General features: G+C 37.8%; 1 protein-coding gene across 3 annotated transcripts; it reads right to left on the bottom strand.

Annotated features, from left to right (window-relative positions):
* Nucleotides 1-587: 587 nt before the first annotated feature.
* Nucleotides 588-21,580, bottom strand: TCAIM (T cell activation inhibitor, mitochondrial). Of its 3 annotated transcripts, none has more exons than XM_039711470.1 (11): nt 21,525-21,580; nt 19,590-19,665; nt 16,210-16,345; nt 15,518-15,671; nt 14,374-14,620; nt 12,647-12,769; nt 9,817-9,914; nt 8,110-8,201; nt 5,864-6,096; nt 5,233-5,364; nt 588-1,871 (listed from the first exon to the last, which is right to left on the bottom strand). In XM_039711470.1, the coding sequence occupies exons 2-11, from the start codon at nt 19,616-19,618 to the stop codon at nt 1,646-1,648; spliced, it is 1,470 nt and encodes a 489-aa protein (XP_039567404.1). In that variant the 5' UTR covers nt 19,619-19,665; nt 21,525-21,580; the 3' UTR covers nt 588-1,645. The 3 variants fall into 3 exon arrangements, with proteins under 3 accessions (XP_039567404.1, XP_039567423.1, XP_039567414.1); XM_039711489.1 differs by having other exon boundaries at nt 21,383-21,574; XM_039711480.1 differs by having other exon boundaries at nt 21,404-21,574.
* Nucleotides 21,581-22,002: the final 422 nt, after the last annotated feature.

Here is a 22,002-nt window from a genome sequence, read left to right as displayed (position 1 = left end):
GTCCTCACAAGATGGCTTCAGCCTCTTGTTTGCATCCACTCACCTTCCCTTAGACCTTTTATCATCTCCTCTACAACCAAACTGGACAGCTGCTTCATTCCTCAAGTTCTGTAGGGGGTCATTCAACCCAAGCAAGAAAAAACCCCACTAGTACAGTCTTTTTATTTCCAAAGACACCCTTCTTTCAAAGAGCTGCATGAGGGAAGATTGCTGGGCTACAGCTGATGAGACTGGCTCACCTGTTTAGCTCAGGTGGGACACAGAGAGTAGCAGCAGTCCTCCTCAGATGGACTGAGGGAGGGCATGTGCCATGGAAGTTTACTGCTTGGAAAAAACTGTCAATTGATCTTCAAAACCTCTCCAGGCCTTGCCAGTAAATCCCCTGGATTTAAGGTCTGAGGAAGTACCGCTTCTGTCCTGACATTTTAGAGCAGATATTTTTGAGATCACAGTAGGGGTTTTTGCTTTAAGTTTGACATCTTAATAAACAACTCGATACTGAGCCTTCTAACAGGAGAAAGCAGAGAACCACACCAATTTCCTGGCTCAATACAAATAAAAATACAAGGCAAGTAAGCATTTGACAATTCCGTTTCTTTTTGCCATTTATGGTAAATTCAAATCCAGAAATGTTAAGCAGTTGGCCTTTCTCAAATGATATTTTGCTAAGCAGTAATCCAAATACCAAAATGCATCTTGGCATGTATTACAATGAAAAAGTGTTGACATGCATTCACACTTTATTTCTTTTTTTTTTTCAAGGAATAAAGTACCAGTAAGGATCCACGCATTTGCCATACTGCAAACTCCTTGTTCTTACTGAGAAGTACTTTTGCAGACAATCCCACACAAATCAGTGCTTCCTTCCCTTAGATGTCACATTGAACTACTCAGGGTTTAAGTGTTGTGTATGGGATTTGCAATCTGTTATAGTGTAAGTAAAGAGGATTGCCAGTATTTATGGAGCAAATGCCGGAAAACAAAAAGAGAAGGACATCTGCTTTAAGGTAACCACAGACAGTGTAACTGGCATATTTTGGAATTCTAAGGCAACAACTTTGGACCAGCAAGTGAAATTCTGCTGTAGACTCCAGGTCAATGTACTGCTGTCTTCTGCACAGGATAAACATTCCAATGTTTTTTCCCTTGTTGCTTTTTTTGCTAATTCAGTGATAGGCAGCAATATGAAATGCCAGCATTGTCACCAGATAACTTCTGTATTTCTGCATTCAATAAACCCCTTAAGATGGCACGTAATGTCAGGCTGGAGTAGCACACTTTATTTAAGATGATTTATCTGGTGATATTCACGTATATTAAAAATACACATGCGAGTTTTTGCAGACTTGAAATTTAATGTATTTTCAGAATTCACTACAAAAATGCAGTTTCACAACTGTAACCATACATTGGGACTCCTACAGTAGTATGGATAATGTACAGATGTCTTTCCCAGGACTACCGTTACTGCGCATTGTGCAAATTGTCTAGAACTGCAATCCTTCCTCAGCAGCAGCTGGAAGAAAATTTGTGAGCTGAATACTGATATCAAAATACAGATTTAAATAATTTACTCTTAAAAACATTCATATTTATAACCTCTTACAGAAAATAAAACAATTCATCTGATTATCAGATACATCCCTCAGTTTTTCCAGTTCCAAGGTATACACAGGTCTCCATCCTGCAGCACAGAGTAGAAATGCGAAATGCAAAGGTGCATGCCTTGCAGGTAGGGTAAGGATTCCTCCAGCAGCCGCTTACAACAATCTATCATCTGTGCACTGGAAACACTGGGCTCCTTATACAGCCGATCCAAAGAAAACCTTTCTGTAGAAGTGTTGATTAGCTCCTTCTCTGTAATCATCATCCTAGCAAATGGAGATAACACACAGTGACAAACTTGTAACTTCACCTCTTAAAACCCCCGCCTTAAAATAAGCATTTCAATGTATACTGAACATATAGTAAAACAAGAAATACTGAAATAAGAAGATTAAATGCATGTAAACAAAGGTGTCAATTCATATACAGGTATGGTGGAGCTGAGGTTTTTGTGACACGTGACTATCTCAGAAGTCAGAGTGAACATTCTTCCATGACTTTGGGCACCACATGCCCATGGACTCACATTTCAAAGCCCATGCCCTGACATTTTTTTGCTCACTAGGTAACTGGGAAAAACACAAAAATAAAAATCCTGCCAGGTTCCATTTTTAATGTAAGGAATGAAAATGCTGAAATAACATTGAAAGCTTAGGTTTTAAATATAAAATCATGTTCATAATTACTCTGTCTTAATTAAACCAGTACTCTGTATGTCATCAAAACCAACAACTGATAGGTACAGTAAACTGATGCATATTAAGTGTATAGTAACTTCCCAATTGTAGAACTTTGTTGATGTGTTTGGACCTAATGATCTTAGAAGTTTTTTCCAACATAAATGATTCTACAAATTTTGGATCCAAAGCTTGCAGATGATCTTTTCCTTCGCCCCAGAGAAATAAGACACCAAATAAGAGTGCAAACTCAAACTACTCAGAAAGTTAATGTGTAGATTTAATTCAGGCACTGGAGCTGTGACTGATCAACTGATGAAGAGACAAGTTCAGGTTCAGCCAGCCCCACCAGCTCAGGCACTGTGCCACACGAACACAGCTGCACTTCCAAGCCAGCCTGGCTGCAGACACAGCTCCAGTGCTGCCCCACAGCACAGACCCTGCGCTAGACAGGGGAGGAGCTACAAAGCAGCAGCACCACAGGGATGTGAATCAGCCCAAGCCAAGCACAGACACAGCTACTGACACCATTTGCCTCCCATGAAAACGCTACTGTAGGGCCTCGCCACTACTCCCCAGAGCTCAGGCTGGGACCTCTGTGGACTTAACGGCACTGAGCTCTGCTGAGCCCCAAGAGCCAGCCCACTGTGGCAGTCAGCAAGGAGCCAGCCAGTGAGTTAACCCAGAGCCAGCCTGTCCTCTCTATGGACCATTTCCACGGCACCTTCCTGAGTGCATTCCCAAATACCTAAGCACCAAGCTTTCCAGTTCTGTGGAATCTTAGGCTCCCTTGAAGGAATTCCAGTTAGCTGGAGAACTGCAGGTTTGTTTTCTGTCACTTCCACAGGGAGGCTTGCACCTTTATCACCACACACACCTGATACTTTAAAGAAACATGGGAAGGAGAATCCTGCATTACTAGAAGACTGACATTATCCACACAGATAACAGAACTTTCTAGAGCAGCAGTGTTTGGATTTCCTTGTGCATTCAGGTGAGAATTACAGCCACTCTATGCTGTTTACTGCATGCAAAGCATTCAAGTCCATGTGCAAAGTACAGCCAGTACATCACAGGGCCTTTTTAACCACCACACGAGGCTAAGTAAAATCAGAAGGACATGAGTAAGTCCAAGGAAGCATTAAGTGGAAAAGGAGTTTCCAGCTTTGATACAAGACAAGTAAGAGGAAATGTGACACAGGTGCAAAACAAAGGCAGAGGTGATACAGAATGACTGTTTTGTACTTCCTATCACAGAAGAATCAAAGAACAACAAATAAGATAATCAGGCTGTGGGTATATAAATCACAGAATACCTCCACTTTCTTCCACATACACGTCATATGTGATTCAAATACGTAATTTGCTGCCATTACATATTTGGAGCCACAAAATGCAAATTGGCTCAAAAAGTAGTAAGGTAATTAAGAGGGGGGAAAAGAAAAAGTCTACTGATTGCTATTAACATGAGATAATGTTTCCAGCTTCAAGTATTCTCTCAAGTGCAGTCAGACACAAACTGGGAAGGAATATGGAGTAAAAAACCCACCACATTTTTTGCCCCGTGCATAAAGCCTCTCCACAAGCTAATGGATTATGGGGACAGATATTGTGACCCAGTACAGTTGTTTACTATTTCATACAAACCAGCAATCCTCCAGCACACAAGATATGCATCTTGGCTCTCACATTCTTACAACACAGCTGCTTTTACTCTGAGGGCACAGTTTTTCTGGATTGGTATCTTTATGAAGTGTGGTAGTGCAAGGTTTTTTGGAGAGTGAGTTACCCAGATACAAATGCATATATTTGCTACAACATCCCTCCCAAAATCTATGCACTATACTTTCCCAGCTGTCACATGTGGACAGTTACATAGAGAGCTATTCCATAGTTACAATTTATATGGCAAAAATTTAACTTCCAAGCTGACTAGGGTTGTGGAAAAATTCCAACAAATTATGTTTATTGAAGTTCACCTGCAAAACATTTTTACAAGTAATGAGATTTTAACAGAGCTAAAACCATAGAGCCCTCAGCAAGTCTCATGCCTAAAATAACTTCACAGGAACATATCTGGATCATAAACATATCATGATATACATCATGTATACTGATGACAGTGTGATAGTTCAACAACTCATTAAAAGCTTTCCAAAGCAGAAAAAAAGCCTTTCAGTAACGGCCTCTGAAAGGACAAGTACCACCCACTGACCTGTAACAGTGCTTTAGTTAAAAACCCCAGCATCTCTACTTCATCCTCAAGCACACATACAGGGTACATGGTCTAGAAGCAAATTCACAGTTCTGATGGATATTACAGACCATGGCCCCAATATTAAGTATGATGCTGTGACTCCCTACCATAATCACCCTTGTCATCTATGAGAGAGTACCCACAATGTTTCTCTCATCATTCTTCCCCATTTCTTTTTCTTTGCCTTGTTAGGTACTAATTAATATTTTTGTCAACTACCTGACAACAGGTATATTGACAACAACTCAAAATAATGAGTCTCTAGTTGGTCTCAGTTATTTTGATTTTAGATTTCACTGCTTTTTTTGGGTCACATTTTAATTAACATCAATAAAAATTGTTCCTTTTCTTATTCATTAAGAAGGTGTTTTCCACCTCTTCTTTGGAGACATAACTGTAAAAAGAATTATGCAATTTTGTCTTGTAAGCAAAGGTATTTTACTTCTGAATGATGTACAATTGTCTGTACAAGATGAAAGAGGCTATTTTCTAATAACTGTTTGCATTCACTAATGCTGTAATTCTTTACTTAGTAAAGCTGACGGGTAAAGCTCTATTTTCTAAAGTTCTAAGCAAATGGGATTTTTTCAGCAAAAGGGTACGAATACATTTTTAAAAATTCTTCTCCAAATAAAAAACAGGACATGCAAAGATTTTAAAGAGCTAAGTGTATTGAGTCACATGAACACTTACTCCTCCTTTCTTTTCAAATTCTCTCTTGCTTCCTGTGCTTTGGCAAAAATAAACCATTGAAGAGCTGCTGGATCACAGACTGTTGGGATCATAAAGTGTCCAAGTTCATGTAGGCTTGGTGCATATCTGTCACTAATGAAACACAATGGAAGTAAAGAACAAGGTATCATTTTTTAATGCAACTATTTATATAAATTACTTTCAGAAAAAATCTGAAGAATATAAATTAATCACAATCAGAATAATTGGTAAAAAGCTATCAAGTTTGGTTCATGAGAATAGAGAATAGAGAAATATAGTAGGTTATTATTTTTTAAAATTACATTTCAAAAGGAGCTGATAATAATATTCTAAAAATATAAACACCATCATGATAGCGCAAAACTTTTGATTTAAACCAGCACAACACTCTAAACCAGACAGAACTGAGTCTAGCTTGAATGAAACTAAGCAGGATTTTCTTCAATCTGATTCCTTCTTAACCCATAAAAATGCACTTAAAAACTTCAGAAACAACGCAATAATGAAAATCCGAGATTATATCGCTTTTTCTTAGTGAGAGCAATAAGCAGTGTAACAAAAAAAAAAACAAAAAAACTGAAAGAAATCAACCTTCCCTGCCAACACGTACCTTTCCAGAATCATTTGCAAGCCTCGCAGACTGCGAGGATGAAAAGGTAATCTGCTGTCACGGAGTTTATTATAGAAAGAGTTCAGAGTCTCAAAGTACTCTTCTAGAGTGAACAGAGGTTGCAGTTCTTCAATATATATTACTTGGATGCCTCCCAGAAGTTGGCTTATCCTTTCTTCCAAAAGCAGCAGCCTTTTTTGAAGCTTGTAATAATTTGGCAGTCTCTCAAAAACCTGTGCATACACATGAACGAACATTTTCTATGTTACAAAGCTTAAAAGTTAATTTTAATAAATTGAAAAAATAACAACAAACCATAAAAGAGACAATTAAAAATGCAAACGTGGAACCCAAGGGGAAAAAATTACAATCAAAGAATACCATAGGAGGGAAATATCAAGTACATACGTTTTGGGACAAGATATAATCAAATAAGCTTTTAAGTACTTTCTGTATTTATAACATAAAGGCACCAAAAGGACATAAAATCATGGATGGCTATCCTCTATATATTCAGAAATTAATAGTTTCAGATTAAAAAAAATCTGATGCCTATATAAAACATTTATCACCACAGTTATAGTGATTGAGCTATTCCTCATGCAGCAGTCATTACCTACCATCTACCCTGTTGATATTATTTTAAAAGTAGCTTCTCATACAAAAAAGAAAAAGCTGCTGCTGCAACAAGTCAAGTGATTTCAGAATTATTTCTTTAGAAACTCAGGAGAACAGCAGAACAGACAGTAGATAGTTCTGACAGTAGAGTCAGAACAGCTTTTGGCACAATAAAATTTGGTTCAGCATTTGCATTTGTAACAGAAAAAACCAGCAAAAATCCTTTAAATATTGTAGCTCTGACCAAGCATTCTACAGACTGACTTGGACAGTATTCTATTGCTTCCTTCTTCTGGTAATTAGTAACAAAAATTAATGGCACTTAGGACTGCTTTCTAAAATGAGGTAGAATTGGACATATGCTCTCTAGAAACTGGCTCACCAACCTTATCAAGATTTTAATGGAATTTCTGTGTAACATTTCATATAATCGTCACTGCATTTCAAAATAAAAAACCTCTGATTTCAGGTTCAAATATATACCACTCTTTTGTCTTCCCAAGCAAATACCATCACTATAACTAACTACACACATTGTTCCATCTGCATGGCATTTTGTGTGGCTTTATGATACCTTTGGAAAAACCTGCAGCAATGGTTAGAAAGTTCAAGCATTTATGTTTTCAAGGAAGTCGGTGTTTATTTTAGTACAATCAGAACACTTTTATTGCAATGACTATCAACACTCTCAAATCTCAAAATTTTCTATTAAATCTGGTTTCTCAGTTTAAGTTCTTAGTAAATTGTTCACACTAACAAACCATGGTTTGTTTTCCCCCCCTTAGTGAAACATATATAGGGAAAAATTCAAAGTACCACCAAAAAAAGAAGATCAAGTGTTAACTTTTCATATTATTCACTGACTGGAATACAGAAATAGAATATTCTGATATTCTAGCAGGGTGAAATTCCCAACTATGAAATTCCATCAATAATCTCAATATTTCTTCTTTATGAAGAAATTTTTTTGATAGAATTATCAGTAATGTTTCAGTAACCAAGATTAAAGAAAAATTCCTCAACAGACATGTTTATATTGCAACATATTTACTTTTTGGTCCTTTGCATACAATGCTATCATTTAGGATGTCAGAAAGCTTATCAACCCTGAACTTTACACAAGCAGTAGCAGAATTGACATAGTCACTAAAGATAAAATTCTGCAACATCCACATTAGCTGCCTAAAAGAACAAAATGGAATGTCAGGGTTGGTTAGAGTCACTGACTGAAATAATGAGTTCACAGCTCCCTTTAAATCTCATATTTACAAAAGATCAGAATAAAATCCATTAGCTCTTCATGGGAATGAGCTCTTTATGGATCACAAAGTATTCTGCCAGGACTCACTGCACAGACTGGAACAGTGCATAACAAATTAGTTTTCTTTATCTCTAATCAGAAGTAGTACTGACTTACTAATGAAAGCAAAGATCTAGCAAAGACTGTTAGTAACAGCACACACAGGATTAAATTTCAAATGTAGTGTACACCATTATGCTAAATGCATTAGCTAAGTGTGTGCTTTAAAACACTCACTGGTTATCTGCACCTATTAATTTTTTTGTTTATAGTTTAAAAAAGGATGTCACAACAAGGGGCATTTTCATTTGATTTGAAATTTTCTTACTTTGGTCCAGTGATGGTGAACATCCATGGTCCCCAGCATGATGTGACCTGCTGCACTCATACCCGAGCGGTCTGTAAATACCACCGTGCGTCCTAGAGATTGAACACAGCTCTTCACTGATTTGGCTTACTGCAATCATTCCTGCAATTACTGAAGGCTTAACCAGGCTGCTAGCATCACAAGCAATGTATTTCTGCAGCATAAATGCACATGACTAGGTGCTTCTGTTACTTCTCAAAGTTTTGAGAGGTTCCTGAGAAGCCCAGTTTAAGATTTTTTTTTCCATACAAACGTGACCCAGCATCTGCCTTCTCTCTGTTTGAACTTGATAGATTTTTAATTGGATTTTTTTTCTTAATATGACTGCTTTTAAATTATGAGAAAATCTCATCAGACAGGATATTCAAAGACTGCATAAATCATGTATGAAGTAGGAAATGCATGCTTTATGCTTGAAGCATATGCAAATTAAAAGTTGGTCAAATAATTTTAAGGCAATTCAACTCTATTTCCAAACTCTCAGCAACATGCAAGCTGTAAGAAACATTTGCACATTATGTTCTCATTCTTTTTTAAAATAGAGAGAACATAAAAGGCTAATTCTAGGTGGATTTTTAGGTCGATAAATCAGTTTTGAGTGTATGTTTTTTTAAGTTGAATACAAAGATCCTCAAGAATTCTTTAGGATAAAAGCACAGGCAACTATTTATCAAAGTAAGCTTCCACAAAAGTCTTCAGTGTGATGTATTAGTCTACAAGACCAGGCTTAAGTAGAAGCTTTTGCTCTCAGAAATCAGTTTTCCAAAATCCCAAAGAAAGAGCAACACTGACTTCAAGGCATCTAGTCCATCCTTGTACCCTAAAGCAGCATTAACTGTACTTGTATAGTTACTGATGGGTATTTATCCAGTGCATTACTAAATATCTTCAAAAATGGAGACTACAACAGGTTCACAAGTTCTGTAATGCTTTCTATCTTTAGCATGCTCAGGAAAAGAAACTAATTTGAAATCTGATACAATTTAAAACTACTACTCATTGTCCTTCCCACTCTGTCTTTTGGCAAAGGATCAGGTGAACCCTCAAATGAAAGCCACTCAAAACTGAGTATCTGCAGACAGGCATAAAATACAGAATTACAATCAGAGGAAGCAGCTACTGCCTCAGGTCAAACAGATGTATGAGAAGAATGGTAGGTGGTTTACAGAACATTTTAGTTTTACCTGAGAAAATACTGACTTTAATATAGCTATTTTATGGGATACACATGAGAAAAGAAAGCAAGTAGCATTTTAAGGTATTCTAGTAAATCATCGCTAGGGTTAGAGACGTACTCACATTTTAGTCTTGAATCTACCATGGACAACAATCTATTGTTAACTCAATACTTTGAGAGGTTCAGTTTAGATTTTTTACTTTCATTGCTAATATTAAGCCTAGTGCCTTCAACAGACTCCACTTGCATTTATTAAGAAGCAAACTAGAAGCGGAGTGCAGTCAATCAATTCTAAGGAAAGGTCACTTCAAAAAATACCCAGTAGCTTTAAATGTAAGTTCTCATCAGCTTTTCAGTAAGCCTGACAAGTTTGCTTTTGCAGTTATCAAAAGAATTTGTAAAAAGAACTAGAGCTCCCTTGTCACAGAAGACCCATGCTCATTTCTGAATCAATACTGTATTAGGATACATGAAACAAACAACAGAAATACCTTTAACATTCTCTAATATTTCAGGTCGCTGTTGGACCAAGCGGCCCAGACTGTGCAGCTGACTACAGCGGTGAGCAATGCCCCAGCTTCTCTGCCACCTAAATAAAAATGTAATTGAAAGTATTTAATCCTCAATATTATTAAAAAAAAAGTCACAGAAGTTGAGATGCAACTCAAAGCCTTATAACACAAAAAAAAAATAGCACCCCAACAGTAATAAAAGCAAACGCTACTCCAAAGCTGTCCATGCCATGTGCTATTTGAACTAATAAAAAACCTAAATAATATTCCAGTGTTTTTTAAAGTGAATCCCAAAAACCAAACAAAGAAAATGAACACCAGGAAAAAAAAATAAAACCAGGCAGAGAACTTGTAAATCTCTCCCCCAGAAAGAAGGGAGTTAGTAAGAGAACAGCACCAGACAACCCAGTATTTGGTTTGGTCATGGACCATGCAGTTTGTTTGGACACTGTGTAATGTTTGTCCAGAGGAGCAAATACAGTACGTAAGGACATTGTCTTTTTCTTTTTTTTTTTTTTTTTTTGTTCCTAGCCCAAAACATTACCATGATTCCAATGGAAAGTTGCTATGTATTATTCATATTTTACAGTGGAGTAATTTTTGTTGAACCATACAAGAGCCAGGTGTTACCTTGCTGGCTTTAATACACACAGTTTTGACATTTTTTTCCATCACAGACCAATCAGATTGATTGCTAAGCAAATTTCAAAAAGCATATAAATTGTGAAGTCCCAGTGTTTTGGAAAAATACACCTTTTTACAGACTTTTAGTTGATATAAAACTGTCTCAAAGTGGAAAATTTGCATTCCTTTACTGTACTGTGTCTGTTTAGAATTGAGTTAATTTTCTTCATAACACTCATATTTTGTATTTTATGAACAGTGATCATGTTTTAATTGATATAAAACTGTCTCAAAGTGGAAAATTTGCATTCCTTTACTGTGTCTGTTTTGAATTAATTTTCTTCATAACACTCATATTTTATGAACAGTGATCATAACACACCAATATTTTGGCTATTGTGCAGTGCTGGCACAGTGTTCAGGTCTTTACTTTTTCTCCCCACTATGCCCCCCACCATCAGGAAGTAGGCTGGGGTGGACAAGATGCTGGGAGGGGACACAGCCATGCTGGGTGACTCCTACTAACAAAAGGAATATTCCAGACTGTATGTCATGTTCAACAATAAATCCTGAGAGAAAGAAGGAAGGGAACCCTCATGGTTATGGTATTTGTCTCCCCAAGCAAGCATCACACATGCGGCCCAACTGCCCAGAAGTGGCTAAACACCTGCCCATCAATGGGGAACAGAAAATTAATTTCTCCTTTTGTTTTGCTTGAACTCAGTTTTGCTTCATTTCAGCTATTAAACTTCTATCTGAATCTACAAATTTTCTTGTGGATTTTGTGCTCTTCCTTCAAATTTTGTGCTCTTTCTATTCTCTTCCTCCCATTCCACTGGGGGTGTATGAATGAGCAAGTGGTTGCATGGGTACTCAGCTGCTGGCTGGGGTCACCCACATCTTCTCATTTAAGGAAACCCTACTGGCAAAACCTCACTCTGTGGGATGCAGAGAATGGCACTATGCCACAGCACTTGTGAGGCAATTTAACCAAATCCAAGTAATTCAAACAATTATTTACTGTTACTTAGCAATAATACTTTGCTTTCAGCAGCACCAGACGGGAGCAGAAAAAGGTGGCCAATTCTTCATCTGTCCTAAACTTACACGTGGAATAATGCCAGTGACCCAGCTGTTTTTCAGATCTCTGTGAACACTAGCACAAGGCTCCAGAACCACAGGTCATAGTGTCCTATTAAGATACTGGCTTGTCAGATTTCCAAAACTCACATTCTTTTCTGAATTATAACAATGTAACTCATGGATGATAAATAACTCCTCATGGAACACAATAATTTTAATGTATTTTAGAAGCACAAGCTATTTAAGAAAATTAATATAAGCCATGAATAAAATCAAACTTACGTGTTCAATACTGAAGACTGTTTCAGAATGTTAAAAACCCTCACCACAGCACAGCATTAGAAAGTGTGTTCAAAAAACCTGGCTTCAGCTTAAAGGAAACCAGGGTCTTTTGCAGGGTGAAAGGACAAAAGCATGATTTTAGGAGCTCCAATTCTCTCTTTCCTGGTTAAAAAAATAGAACCTAACAGACCAGCTCTTGAAATAAGTTTATTTTTCCATTTTTGAATACCTTCACTGCCACTTTCCCCACCCTGAATATCTCACTTCACAACATCCTCACTCAAAGGCACAAAAATTTAAAAAGGATCGCAAATTATTTTCTGAAAAATATTCTGAAGACTCAAGATCTCCAACTGCACTCAGATCCTTCAAACAAACAAGTCTCCTCCAGAGAGTGAGACACTAAACACTAAAAGAAAGAACATTTTTATTAAGCATTCAGAGGATGTCATTCAGTACCATGGGCAAAGTTGCACTTCACTGCTGGTCTAGTTACCTTTGTAAATCAATTAACTTGATTTCAGGAAATGCAATTTTAACCAGCATTTAAACTGTAACAAACCAGTTCTATTTCTGTGTTTGCCTCAACTGCAGCCTATGTTTTCAGTTACAAATAGGAGATCTCTCAGAGCAGATTGTAACAGGAAATTTTTGTCCCAGTAGAACACTTCTAGCAATTTACTCAGTGCAGTAACACTTCTCCATATATGAAATATAGCTGTTTTGCTGAAATAAGCTTTTAAAGTTCATAGCATAGTATTAGACAACACTTCCTTCCTTTGACTGTCCTAATCCAAGTTCAACTGATCTAATGAATTACCTGATATCGGAGAGCTGCAGTTCATGAGAAAGTTCAATTTTTAAACGTTCTAATTCTTTTCTGAGTGGCAAACTCTTTTTCAGCTTTTTTACTGCACTTGCTTCATTATCATCTAGCCAGGACCTGAAAGAGGAGGAAAAATACTCAACAGTAGAAGGATGCTGCTGTGATTTATCATGTAAGCAGCACAGGTAACTCAGTTCTTACTGGTAATATGTTTCAAGTCAAATTATCAGGTAAAGGGATTTTTTAAAAATAGAGGATAGAAGATGAAATTGCTAAACGCTTCACCTTAAGATATCTATAAAGGAAACCCTGGCACTTAGTATCTTTGGAGTGGCCTAAGAAATCTAACAATCAAAATCACTTGGATGCATGTGTAAAAGGCATAAAACAACAGATCAGTATGACTTCAGGGGAGATCTTCAGAACTCTGTGATTTAATTTCAGGAGTTTCCACATATGTGCCTTTAAAAAACCCGAAACAATCCCAAACACACCAAAACCTAACAAAAAAACCCCAAAGTGATCATAGCAGACTATCAAATATGGGAGGTGGTACTAAAGGACTAAGTTAGGTAACTTTTACAGAGCTGACATGAACTTAGATTAAACAGGTCAAAGTTTTATAGTTTTTTTGCCAATAATCACAACCAGACAAACATGACTCTTTGAGTACATCTAAAATTTCAGCAGGTAATTTTGTTTCTAGGAAAAGGTTACTATTTAAGAGATTTAGCTTTTGGTCATAGTATAAACTAATTTTTATACTCTTAACTTTTGCAAACAAATAGCTGCATTCTCATTTGTATTTGAAGCAAAAAAAAAATTTCAAACTGAAGTTAAAAGGGAGGCCTGATGCCAGCTGTCAATGTATTAAAACAAGACTGTTAATACGTAACTGTCTGGGGCATTCCTTGTAAATGTGTAAAAATAAGTAAAAATATTCTCTAGCATGTTAAATCTCAGTTAAGTGCTTTATAATTGTGTATTTTAGAGTAGTTTTATTTCTGAGGTGGTATGCAGGACAAGGGACATACTTTGCTCTGAAGATCATTCCAGCACAGCTCTGCATTCATTTCAAATGGCACTTAAATCTCATTGTTACAAAAAGTTTTTCAAGGCCCCAAAATGTGCATGTGCCCGAAAATGAGCACATACAATTTTTTTTTAAAACACCAACTTTACTACAAAACATCCTACACTGTGATGCAAGTTCAGCATTTATAACTGCATTGACTTAAATATTCAAGTTTTCCTGCTGAACAGCAGATGAGAAGCACAACACTAAGATACTATTCATATTAAAACCTTTTAACCTTAGTTTTCATGTATTAACAATAAAGTTAACAGCCATATAGGTTTGTGTTACAGAAGTCCTGTAAGAGGTAAGGACCTATTTGGAGCTAAGTGAAGCACCTGCCTCCTTTGGAATTGCCATCAATATTCCACAAATCTGAAAAACTGGATCAACCAAAACTAGACTAACCAAACATGACTGCTGGGCAAGGAGACAAGAATGCTTCAGCTTTGCTGGCACTGCAGTTATTCCAGGAGCTCATCTGAACACCAATTATATAACAAACATGGCAAAATTACAATTAATTATGTTGGACAATAAAGTTTTGTGTTGTTCAGAATATTTATTGCCTACCTTTAAAAAACTCAGTATTAGAATAAGACCAATTTAGGTTTCAAAATTTCAGTTCAATGAAAGCATTACATACAGTAAAGTTGTTTCCACTCTCTGGGCTTGCTCTAGTTCCTCCTCAGGATCCTTGAATCCAGTAAATGAATAATAAGTCTTATCCCACTTGATAGGTCTGTTCACTGTGCTTTTTGCTTCCTTGTGGGGCTGAGAGTTCACATTCAAACTCTGAACATGCTCTGTAGATAAACTGCAGGAGTTGAGAATATCTAGTACTGTGCTCAGGAGATCCCGAGTATGTAACGTAAAACTGACTGCTCGAAACCCTGTAAAAAGAAGTATTATTTAATTAAAATTATTTAAAATGCATTCCCATTTATTTCTTCTTACAGAAGAAGCTAAACAAGGTACAGGTAGTTGGAAATTATGATGATACTGTTATTTCAATACTCACTGCAAAATTCACATGCAGTTTAACTATGTCCCATCACTTAGCTACTGGGCCTAATTTCCCTAATTAGAAAGTGAGCTTTTGACTCAAGAGCATAAGACAGCTTCCAGTTCAAATGTTACGTTAAGGAGACCAGACATAACACTATAATTTTCTTGAAAAACAGCAGGATTTTATTTTTTAGCATGACGGTGCCTCACAATTTGCTCAAGTGTTTTGACTGTCAGGATATAGAATGTAAAACTCTTCTGTTAGGTAAGGCACATTGGTTCTGGAGACAAACTGTAAAGTTAATCAAAAGCAACATTCCAAATTTGGCAATATTTCTTGTAGTCTCAAAGATAAGAGATAATGAAGTAAATTGAAACTTCAGTTTCTGCTTAGAGAGTAAGTTCCTACTGATTCTACAAGTGCCCTGACATTGTGTACTACACATGAACTCCAGTGAGGACAAGGACCCAACTGTCACTCCAGTTAAACATGGCAATGGTATCAAAAGCAGAAATATTATCATTTACATCTACCTTTTTTTACTTCCTTATACTGTAACTTGACCTCAGGGCAGTAATGTCTCAGTCTTTCAAGGCTTTTTAAAGCTTAAGATGTTTAATTACATGGGATGGTCCCACCTGCCTGATCTAATGGTTTGACAGATTTTCATGGTTTGACAGGATTTTATTCAGCTGAAAAGTTGTTATGACTGCACAAGGCTAAGCAATGGTCTGAAGGAATTTAAATACACGAAGATACATTCTACACGATATAAAAGCACCTGAAGCATTGAAGGATTCCTGAACATTAGAAGAGTTTGGTTCTCTTTCTCTTACATAAAAAGTAAGCTGAGTTGGCTTAAAGGAACGAAATCCTGGTTTCTGTAGGTTCTCCAAATAGCCATTTAGCCTCTTCAGAGAGTTTTCATTTACTTCCTGTTTTAAAACAAAAACAAACAAACAAAAATTACAGATGATGGATTTGGCCGTTTTTCATCTAACCCTTTTTAATCTTACAGGCAGAATTAGGTTTCACAAATGTCAGTTGCTTTTAACAAGTACTAATACTAATATTGTCAGCATTTATAATTACCTTGCATGAATAAATTTGTATGGTGTACACACTTGTACATTTGTGTACATTCCAAAACCCACTGGCTTTAAAGCATAAAGAAATTAATTGATTCAAATATAATGCACAGCATTTCAAAGGGATAAAGTAAAATGTATTATAAATTTGCCTGGAAGGATTCAGAATTTTCTATATAACAATTAGAAAATATGATTAACAAATGAGGGACTTTCAAGGGACCTACCTCTGCTAAAAATTAAGGAAGTGCATATTTTTGTTCTCTGGTACCAACCATAATTAATTCTAACATTACTGTTCTCTCTCTGACAGCAGAAAAACTAGAAAATTTCCATCCTCGATACATGAAATATTTACAAAGAAAGCATACTAAAGTATTTTTACCCTCTCTTTGGGATGCTGGCCAAAGAAATCGGGATGCACAGCAAAATAGAATGGTCTGAGAGCATTGATGGCATCAGCGCCTGACAAAGTTCTTGACTGAAGAATGCACTGCAGCAATATCTTGTCCAGACACAACCTAACAAAGTAGTAAAATGTTTATGCATGATGCTACCAATCAAGTGACAAACTGATATAATTACATTAAAATGTGATAGAGTGGAGTAAACATTTATATTTGCAAGTATAATAATTTAAAACTGGAGAATTTAAATTAGGAGTCTGAATTCTGGATCTTTCCCCTTGGGATTAACAAAGTGGTGTTTTGACAGTGCCAATCCAATAGGTTTGAGGAATGGTGAATGCTAATGGTTGAATAACACACATAAATAAGTACAGGAAACTTCTCTCTACTTTCTCAAATATGCCTCAAATAAAAATTCCCAGTCAAGTAGTTCAAATTGCAAATACTGGCTTTAGTGGTACTTTTTGTAGACATTGCTGAAGCTGCTCTTAAAAGCTACCCTTTACATACCTCTGAACCTCCAAGTTAAAAAGCCAAACCAAGTTAAAAAGCCAAGTATTTTTCAAGCAGTGCCAAAGAATATTAAATTTTACCCAGGAATAATAATCACAGTTCAGTGAAAAAAAGTTCTGCATTAGTTTCTGAGCTCCATACATTAAAAAAATCCTACTTTCCTGAACATACTCTTTTATAGAAAACATCAAGAGAGTAAAGAGAGAATACTTTTTGCACTTTCACCTTCACTGAATTACAATAAACCAGGACTAAAAGAAATTTAATGGTAGGAGAAAAAGATTGTTTTACCTAACATAAGAAGGAAAAGTTAAGTTGAAGAAGTTCTAAGAAGTTCAGAAAGTTCAAATTATCGAATGCCTGCAATTATGTAGAAATTAAAGAACAGTTCTGTAACAAGCACATTTGTGTTACAGAAGACTGAAATGGAAAGAAACCTAAGTCCTGCATTAAAAACCACCAAAATATCCTTCCAATAGCTCAAAGGTAATATTCAGCTTTAGCAAACTAAGAAACAAGAGGGGACACATAAAAGCAGCAAGAAAATGTGAATTTGGGAGATATACAACAATAGGTTTATCCTTCAGCCAATTTCACAAGCTAACAAATTGATTAGGCCAATTTCAGTGATTAACATCCATTTTAGTTTGCAAATCAGAAGGGCGGGGACTCGGCTCTGTCGATGCAGTTTCAATCCTCACAGTATCATTCAAACTGCAACCCCCAAATAGGAAGATATATGGCAGATTATGGACAAAGCTGCTTCCAACTCACATAAAACTAGTAACTTTATTAATAATAGTTAGCAGGACTGTTTTACAGAGAGCTATGTATCCAGCATCCTAGACCAAATAATCATCCTGGACACAGACACATGAGACTTTCCCAACTGATATGATATAATTAATTAAAAAAAAATCCCCAAATTTGTGCTCAGACAATAAGCAGAATGTTTTATTTTGGCAAATGATAAATGGTAATATTTGAGTTGTCAAGCAGAAGCAGTGACCCTTACTTTACCTTTTTCTGTCAACCTTCCCAGCTCTTCAATTAGAAACATGAAAGGAGTGAAGACTAATTTTTTCTGCCTAAGAGGTGGGCAAATATTTAATTAGTGAATCTTAAAAATCAGCTTTCTGAAAACAGAAGTTATTGTAGAAAAGTGGGACAAAACCCTCATGATTTAAGAAGACCAATGGAATTCCAAATCTGCTATGACTTAATAACAATTTTCATGCATGTAGATGAAATATAAGATTGAAAAAAAAAAAAAAGCTAAAATAGATCACTGGCAAACACTTCTACCTCCGTGCTGGCTGCATCTCAGAGATTCTAAAACTAAGACTAGTAACCACTACAGACCACAATCCTACTCAAAATAGCAGGAGATGGTGAAATACCACAGCAATATAATGTTATTACAGAGAGTGAAAGCTCTTAATGACAAAATCGTGCCACAGTTGCCCAGTGATGCAAGAAAAACACCTCTATTAGACTAGGCAAGACAGGAGGCAAAGCACTCTGGACAGAAGTCCACTTGGTCACACGCTCTACCAGTTTGGATATGGAAGCACCAAAATAATTGTCTTGCTGAGAAAAAAAAAACCAGTGAATTTTTCCTTTTTTCGGGTAGAAAGTGTACACAAAACAGTAAAATGAACAAAAATATTTTCAGCAAAGGAGAACAGTAAACTAACCAGTTACCCTTCTGACTGCAGCTGACTGACAGGCAAGAAATTCACATCCTCCTAGACCAAGTGTTAGGAGAAAAAGTAGCTCAGTTCTCTGCTCACCTTATTTGTACATCATTTCCCATATCCACTCTCAAGCTACACTGCATGATGTTTCCAATAGTTCAGAAAGAAAGTTCAACATAGCTGGAAACCATTAATCATACTTCTGAGTTTGTTAATCATGAAGTTCCATCTGTTATTCTAGATGAAAAATGGCCAAGTATGGCTAACTTTAGTTCCCTTGTTTTGTATCTAAACAACACTGTCATGCTAGAAGGAAGGCTTAGGATTCCAGCCAAAAGTCTATTTTGAACTTGCTTAAAAGAGAAATGCTCAAGGGCCAAAATTAGTCTGCGTGACAGAAGGAGGAATTCATTCACTGAAGGTGAAAGACAGAACTCTGAGGCATCTTTCAACTGGAGTGACAAAGTAAGTGAATTAAAATGGATTTAGAGGGACAAAATGCAAGAAAGATGTTTATGGCTTCACTCACAAGGAGCAAAGATTGTTCCAAGAGCTTCATTTAGATCTGAAGAGCAGAGAAAGGCGTCATATTAAAATCAAGGTCACAACCACTTTGAGGGCAGCGCCTCTACTTCACGAAAGACATGAAACACAATCTCTACTAGAACACATTATGCAATCATACTCCAAGACTGATTTAATTTATTGGTTAAATAATTCCTTTCAACTTTCTTTTTTCTTCACATCTTTCCAAAGTTCAACTTTTTGGCGTATAGCTTTGGCACTGAAAAGCCCCATTAAATTAAGTTCATAGTTACAGACGTATTCACACATTTTGAAGCACTAAGCTTTAATAACTCAGTAATACAATAATATGTTAGATATCATACTCATATTTCTCATAATTAAGCTATTAAAAAACTCTTGTTTTGTTGAGAGCCTTTTTAATGTCTCACTTGAGGACAGGCATATGGCTTTGGAGGATTTTCAACTGTGGATGCTCTGCTGAAAGCTCCAAGCTGTAAAGATGAGAATGTCACAGAAATAAGCATGAAACAAAAATACCAAACCAGTTTCACAAATATGCAAGTCATAAGCAAACACTGAAACACATGCTAAAGGTAAATTAGGTCAGTAACATGCCATACCTTCTCACGGTTCTCAAGCAGCAAAACATTTCAGCAACTTAATGGTTGAGCCAAATTTCAGCCATCCACTAACTCACTTAAAAAAAAAAAAAGAGAAAAAAAAAATCCTTTTAGAAATGCACATGGATATTTTCCCCTGTTACTTACCAGTACCCTTTCTAAATCTTGGGTGATAACATTTAAAGTTACAATAGTAATATAAACTGAGCAAGCACACATAAAACCTAAAGCTTTGTGTAAGAAAGAATGCTTCCAGTTTCCTCTAGTAACAGTGAGTTTTGCCAATATTATGAGTAGTTACAGTATCTTGATTTGAGAATGAACATTTAAAGGTACTCCAGTCAATGAAAAAGAACTTCTAAGAATTTGCAAAGTAAACAAATAGAAGCTTTCTTTAAGCACTAACACATGGAATTCCATGCAAACTTTTACTAAGTCCTACACTCAAACAAATATTAATACTTTAAAACACATGTGCCAACTACTTTATGGGAGAGTAATATAAAACCAGAGAGAAAATCACTGACATACAGCAATGCCTGGGAATCTTAATCAAAGGTTTGCTGACATTTATAAAAATGAATTAGCAATTCTTTCCAGCAACTTCTGACCTAGGTAACTACAGGCTAGAGTTTGCCAACAGCAGACAAACCACTTGGCATGTCAGAGTGCAAATATACACCTAATTATTAGGGATTATGAGGTAAGCTCCCTATTGGCAATGTTTTCAAGTATTTTTTTTAAATACAGTTCGCACTTATCAAAATAACATGCCTGCTATATATGCTGTTTTAAAGAACCCAAGATGCACAGCTACCAGAGAAACATCATCTGTGTTCCAATAGAGAATGACACTTCCTATGCCTACTTCGCAAAACACTTCAAGTTTCAAAAGTGCCTATTACTAATACTAATATACTTAACCAAGAACCTAAATTTTCACTAGAGGCAGATAGTGGGAGGAAAGAAATATACTTAGCTAAAATATCCCCAAAACATTTGGTAATTTTTGTTTTCTGATTTTCAGATAGGTGGGCAAAACAGTAATCATGTAATTTTCACTGTCTGTAACAAGAGTCCTAATAATAAATTAAGTTAACTACATTAACAAGTTCTCTGGTCATAAAACAGTTTTCCCTCACTGTAATTTCAGCTTCAGGCATTTGGGTAGAAGATGGAAAAAACTCAACAATCTCACTTAATCCGCGGTGACGCTTTACATAACCAGACAAAAGCATCATTGTTTCTTGCTTTAAATGCTCTATTAACTGCTTGGAAATCGGTACACGGCTTAGCTGAAAACCAAAACCTCCTGGGTTCGACTGAGCTTCACCTGCACCCCACCTCAAAGACAAACGCGCCGAAACACAACCAAACACGAATTATGTCGCAGAAGCCTTTGGCACCCCCAGGTCTGACATCGCCGCCACCCCGCCGCTGTCTCAGGTGTTTACCCACACTTGAGGCAGCAGCGAGAAAACACCGTGAAAACCAACAAGACGACAGCGCTCAGAGAATAAGCTCGGGTGAACGCGACACGCTCACTGCTGGAAAGGGAGCCAGCGGCAGTGCTCCGAGCGCTGATAATTTACAGCACCGACAACAGAGCCCTGTTAGAATTCTCTTTAAGGTCCGCTAAAGGCAAGGTCTTCCCAGAGGGCGGCAGAGCTGACCGCGATCCGGCTCACGGGCCTTTCGCACCCTCAGGAACCCACGGGCAGCCGCCGGCCCCCACCCCACCGGCGGTCACCGAGCGACGCGGCGCGGCTTCAAAGCAGATCCCCCCCACCCACCGCCCGGGCTCGGCCTCGCACCGTCCTCCGGCCGCAGTCCGAGCGGACCCCCCGCACAGGTGGGCGGTGGGCCGCGCTGCCTTCGCTCACGGCCTCCCCTCGCGGAGAGGCGCGGAGAGGGCGCCCGCCTGGCCCCGCTTACCGCCGAGGCCGGACGGCGACCGCCGGGCTCGGCCCCATCGCCCCCGCCGCGGCCCCCCGGGCCCCGCCCCCGGCGCCAGGCGCGCGCCCCGCAGGCCCCGCCCCTCGGGGGCGCCTGAGGGAAGCGACCCCTTGCCGCTGCTGAGGGTGCTCGGTGCGGGAGCGCCTGCAGCGCTGCCTCACGGACACAGAAAACACGGGATAACCCGACAGAAGGGATGCCTGCCCTTTTGCTGAGGGGATGGGAGCAATTCAGCCAAATGCTTGCGTGCGCTTCACGTCGCCTTTTGTTCTGCAGAAAAAAAAAACCAACCCACCAAGTAGAAGAACCAGGTGTGAGCTCTGCAGTCCCGAGGGGAATGCAAGAGCTGCTCTCCTGCAGTTACACAGAACCAGTTAGGTTGGAAAAGACCTCTGAGATCATCGAGTCCAACCTGTGACCGAACACCACCCGGCCACCAGACAATGGCACTGTGAGC

The sequence above is a fragment of the Passer montanus genome, unplaced genomic scaffold (genome assembly GCF_014805655.1).
Source record: "Passer montanus isolate IOZ18808 unplaced genomic scaffold, ASM1480565v1 scaffold10, whole genome shotgun sequence".
Taxonomy (NCBI): Eukaryota; Metazoa; Chordata; class Aves; order Passeriformes; family Passeridae; genus Passer; species Passer montanus.
Note: the sequence above shows the minus strand (reverse complement) of the source record. Positions and strands in the feature narration are given on the sequence as shown.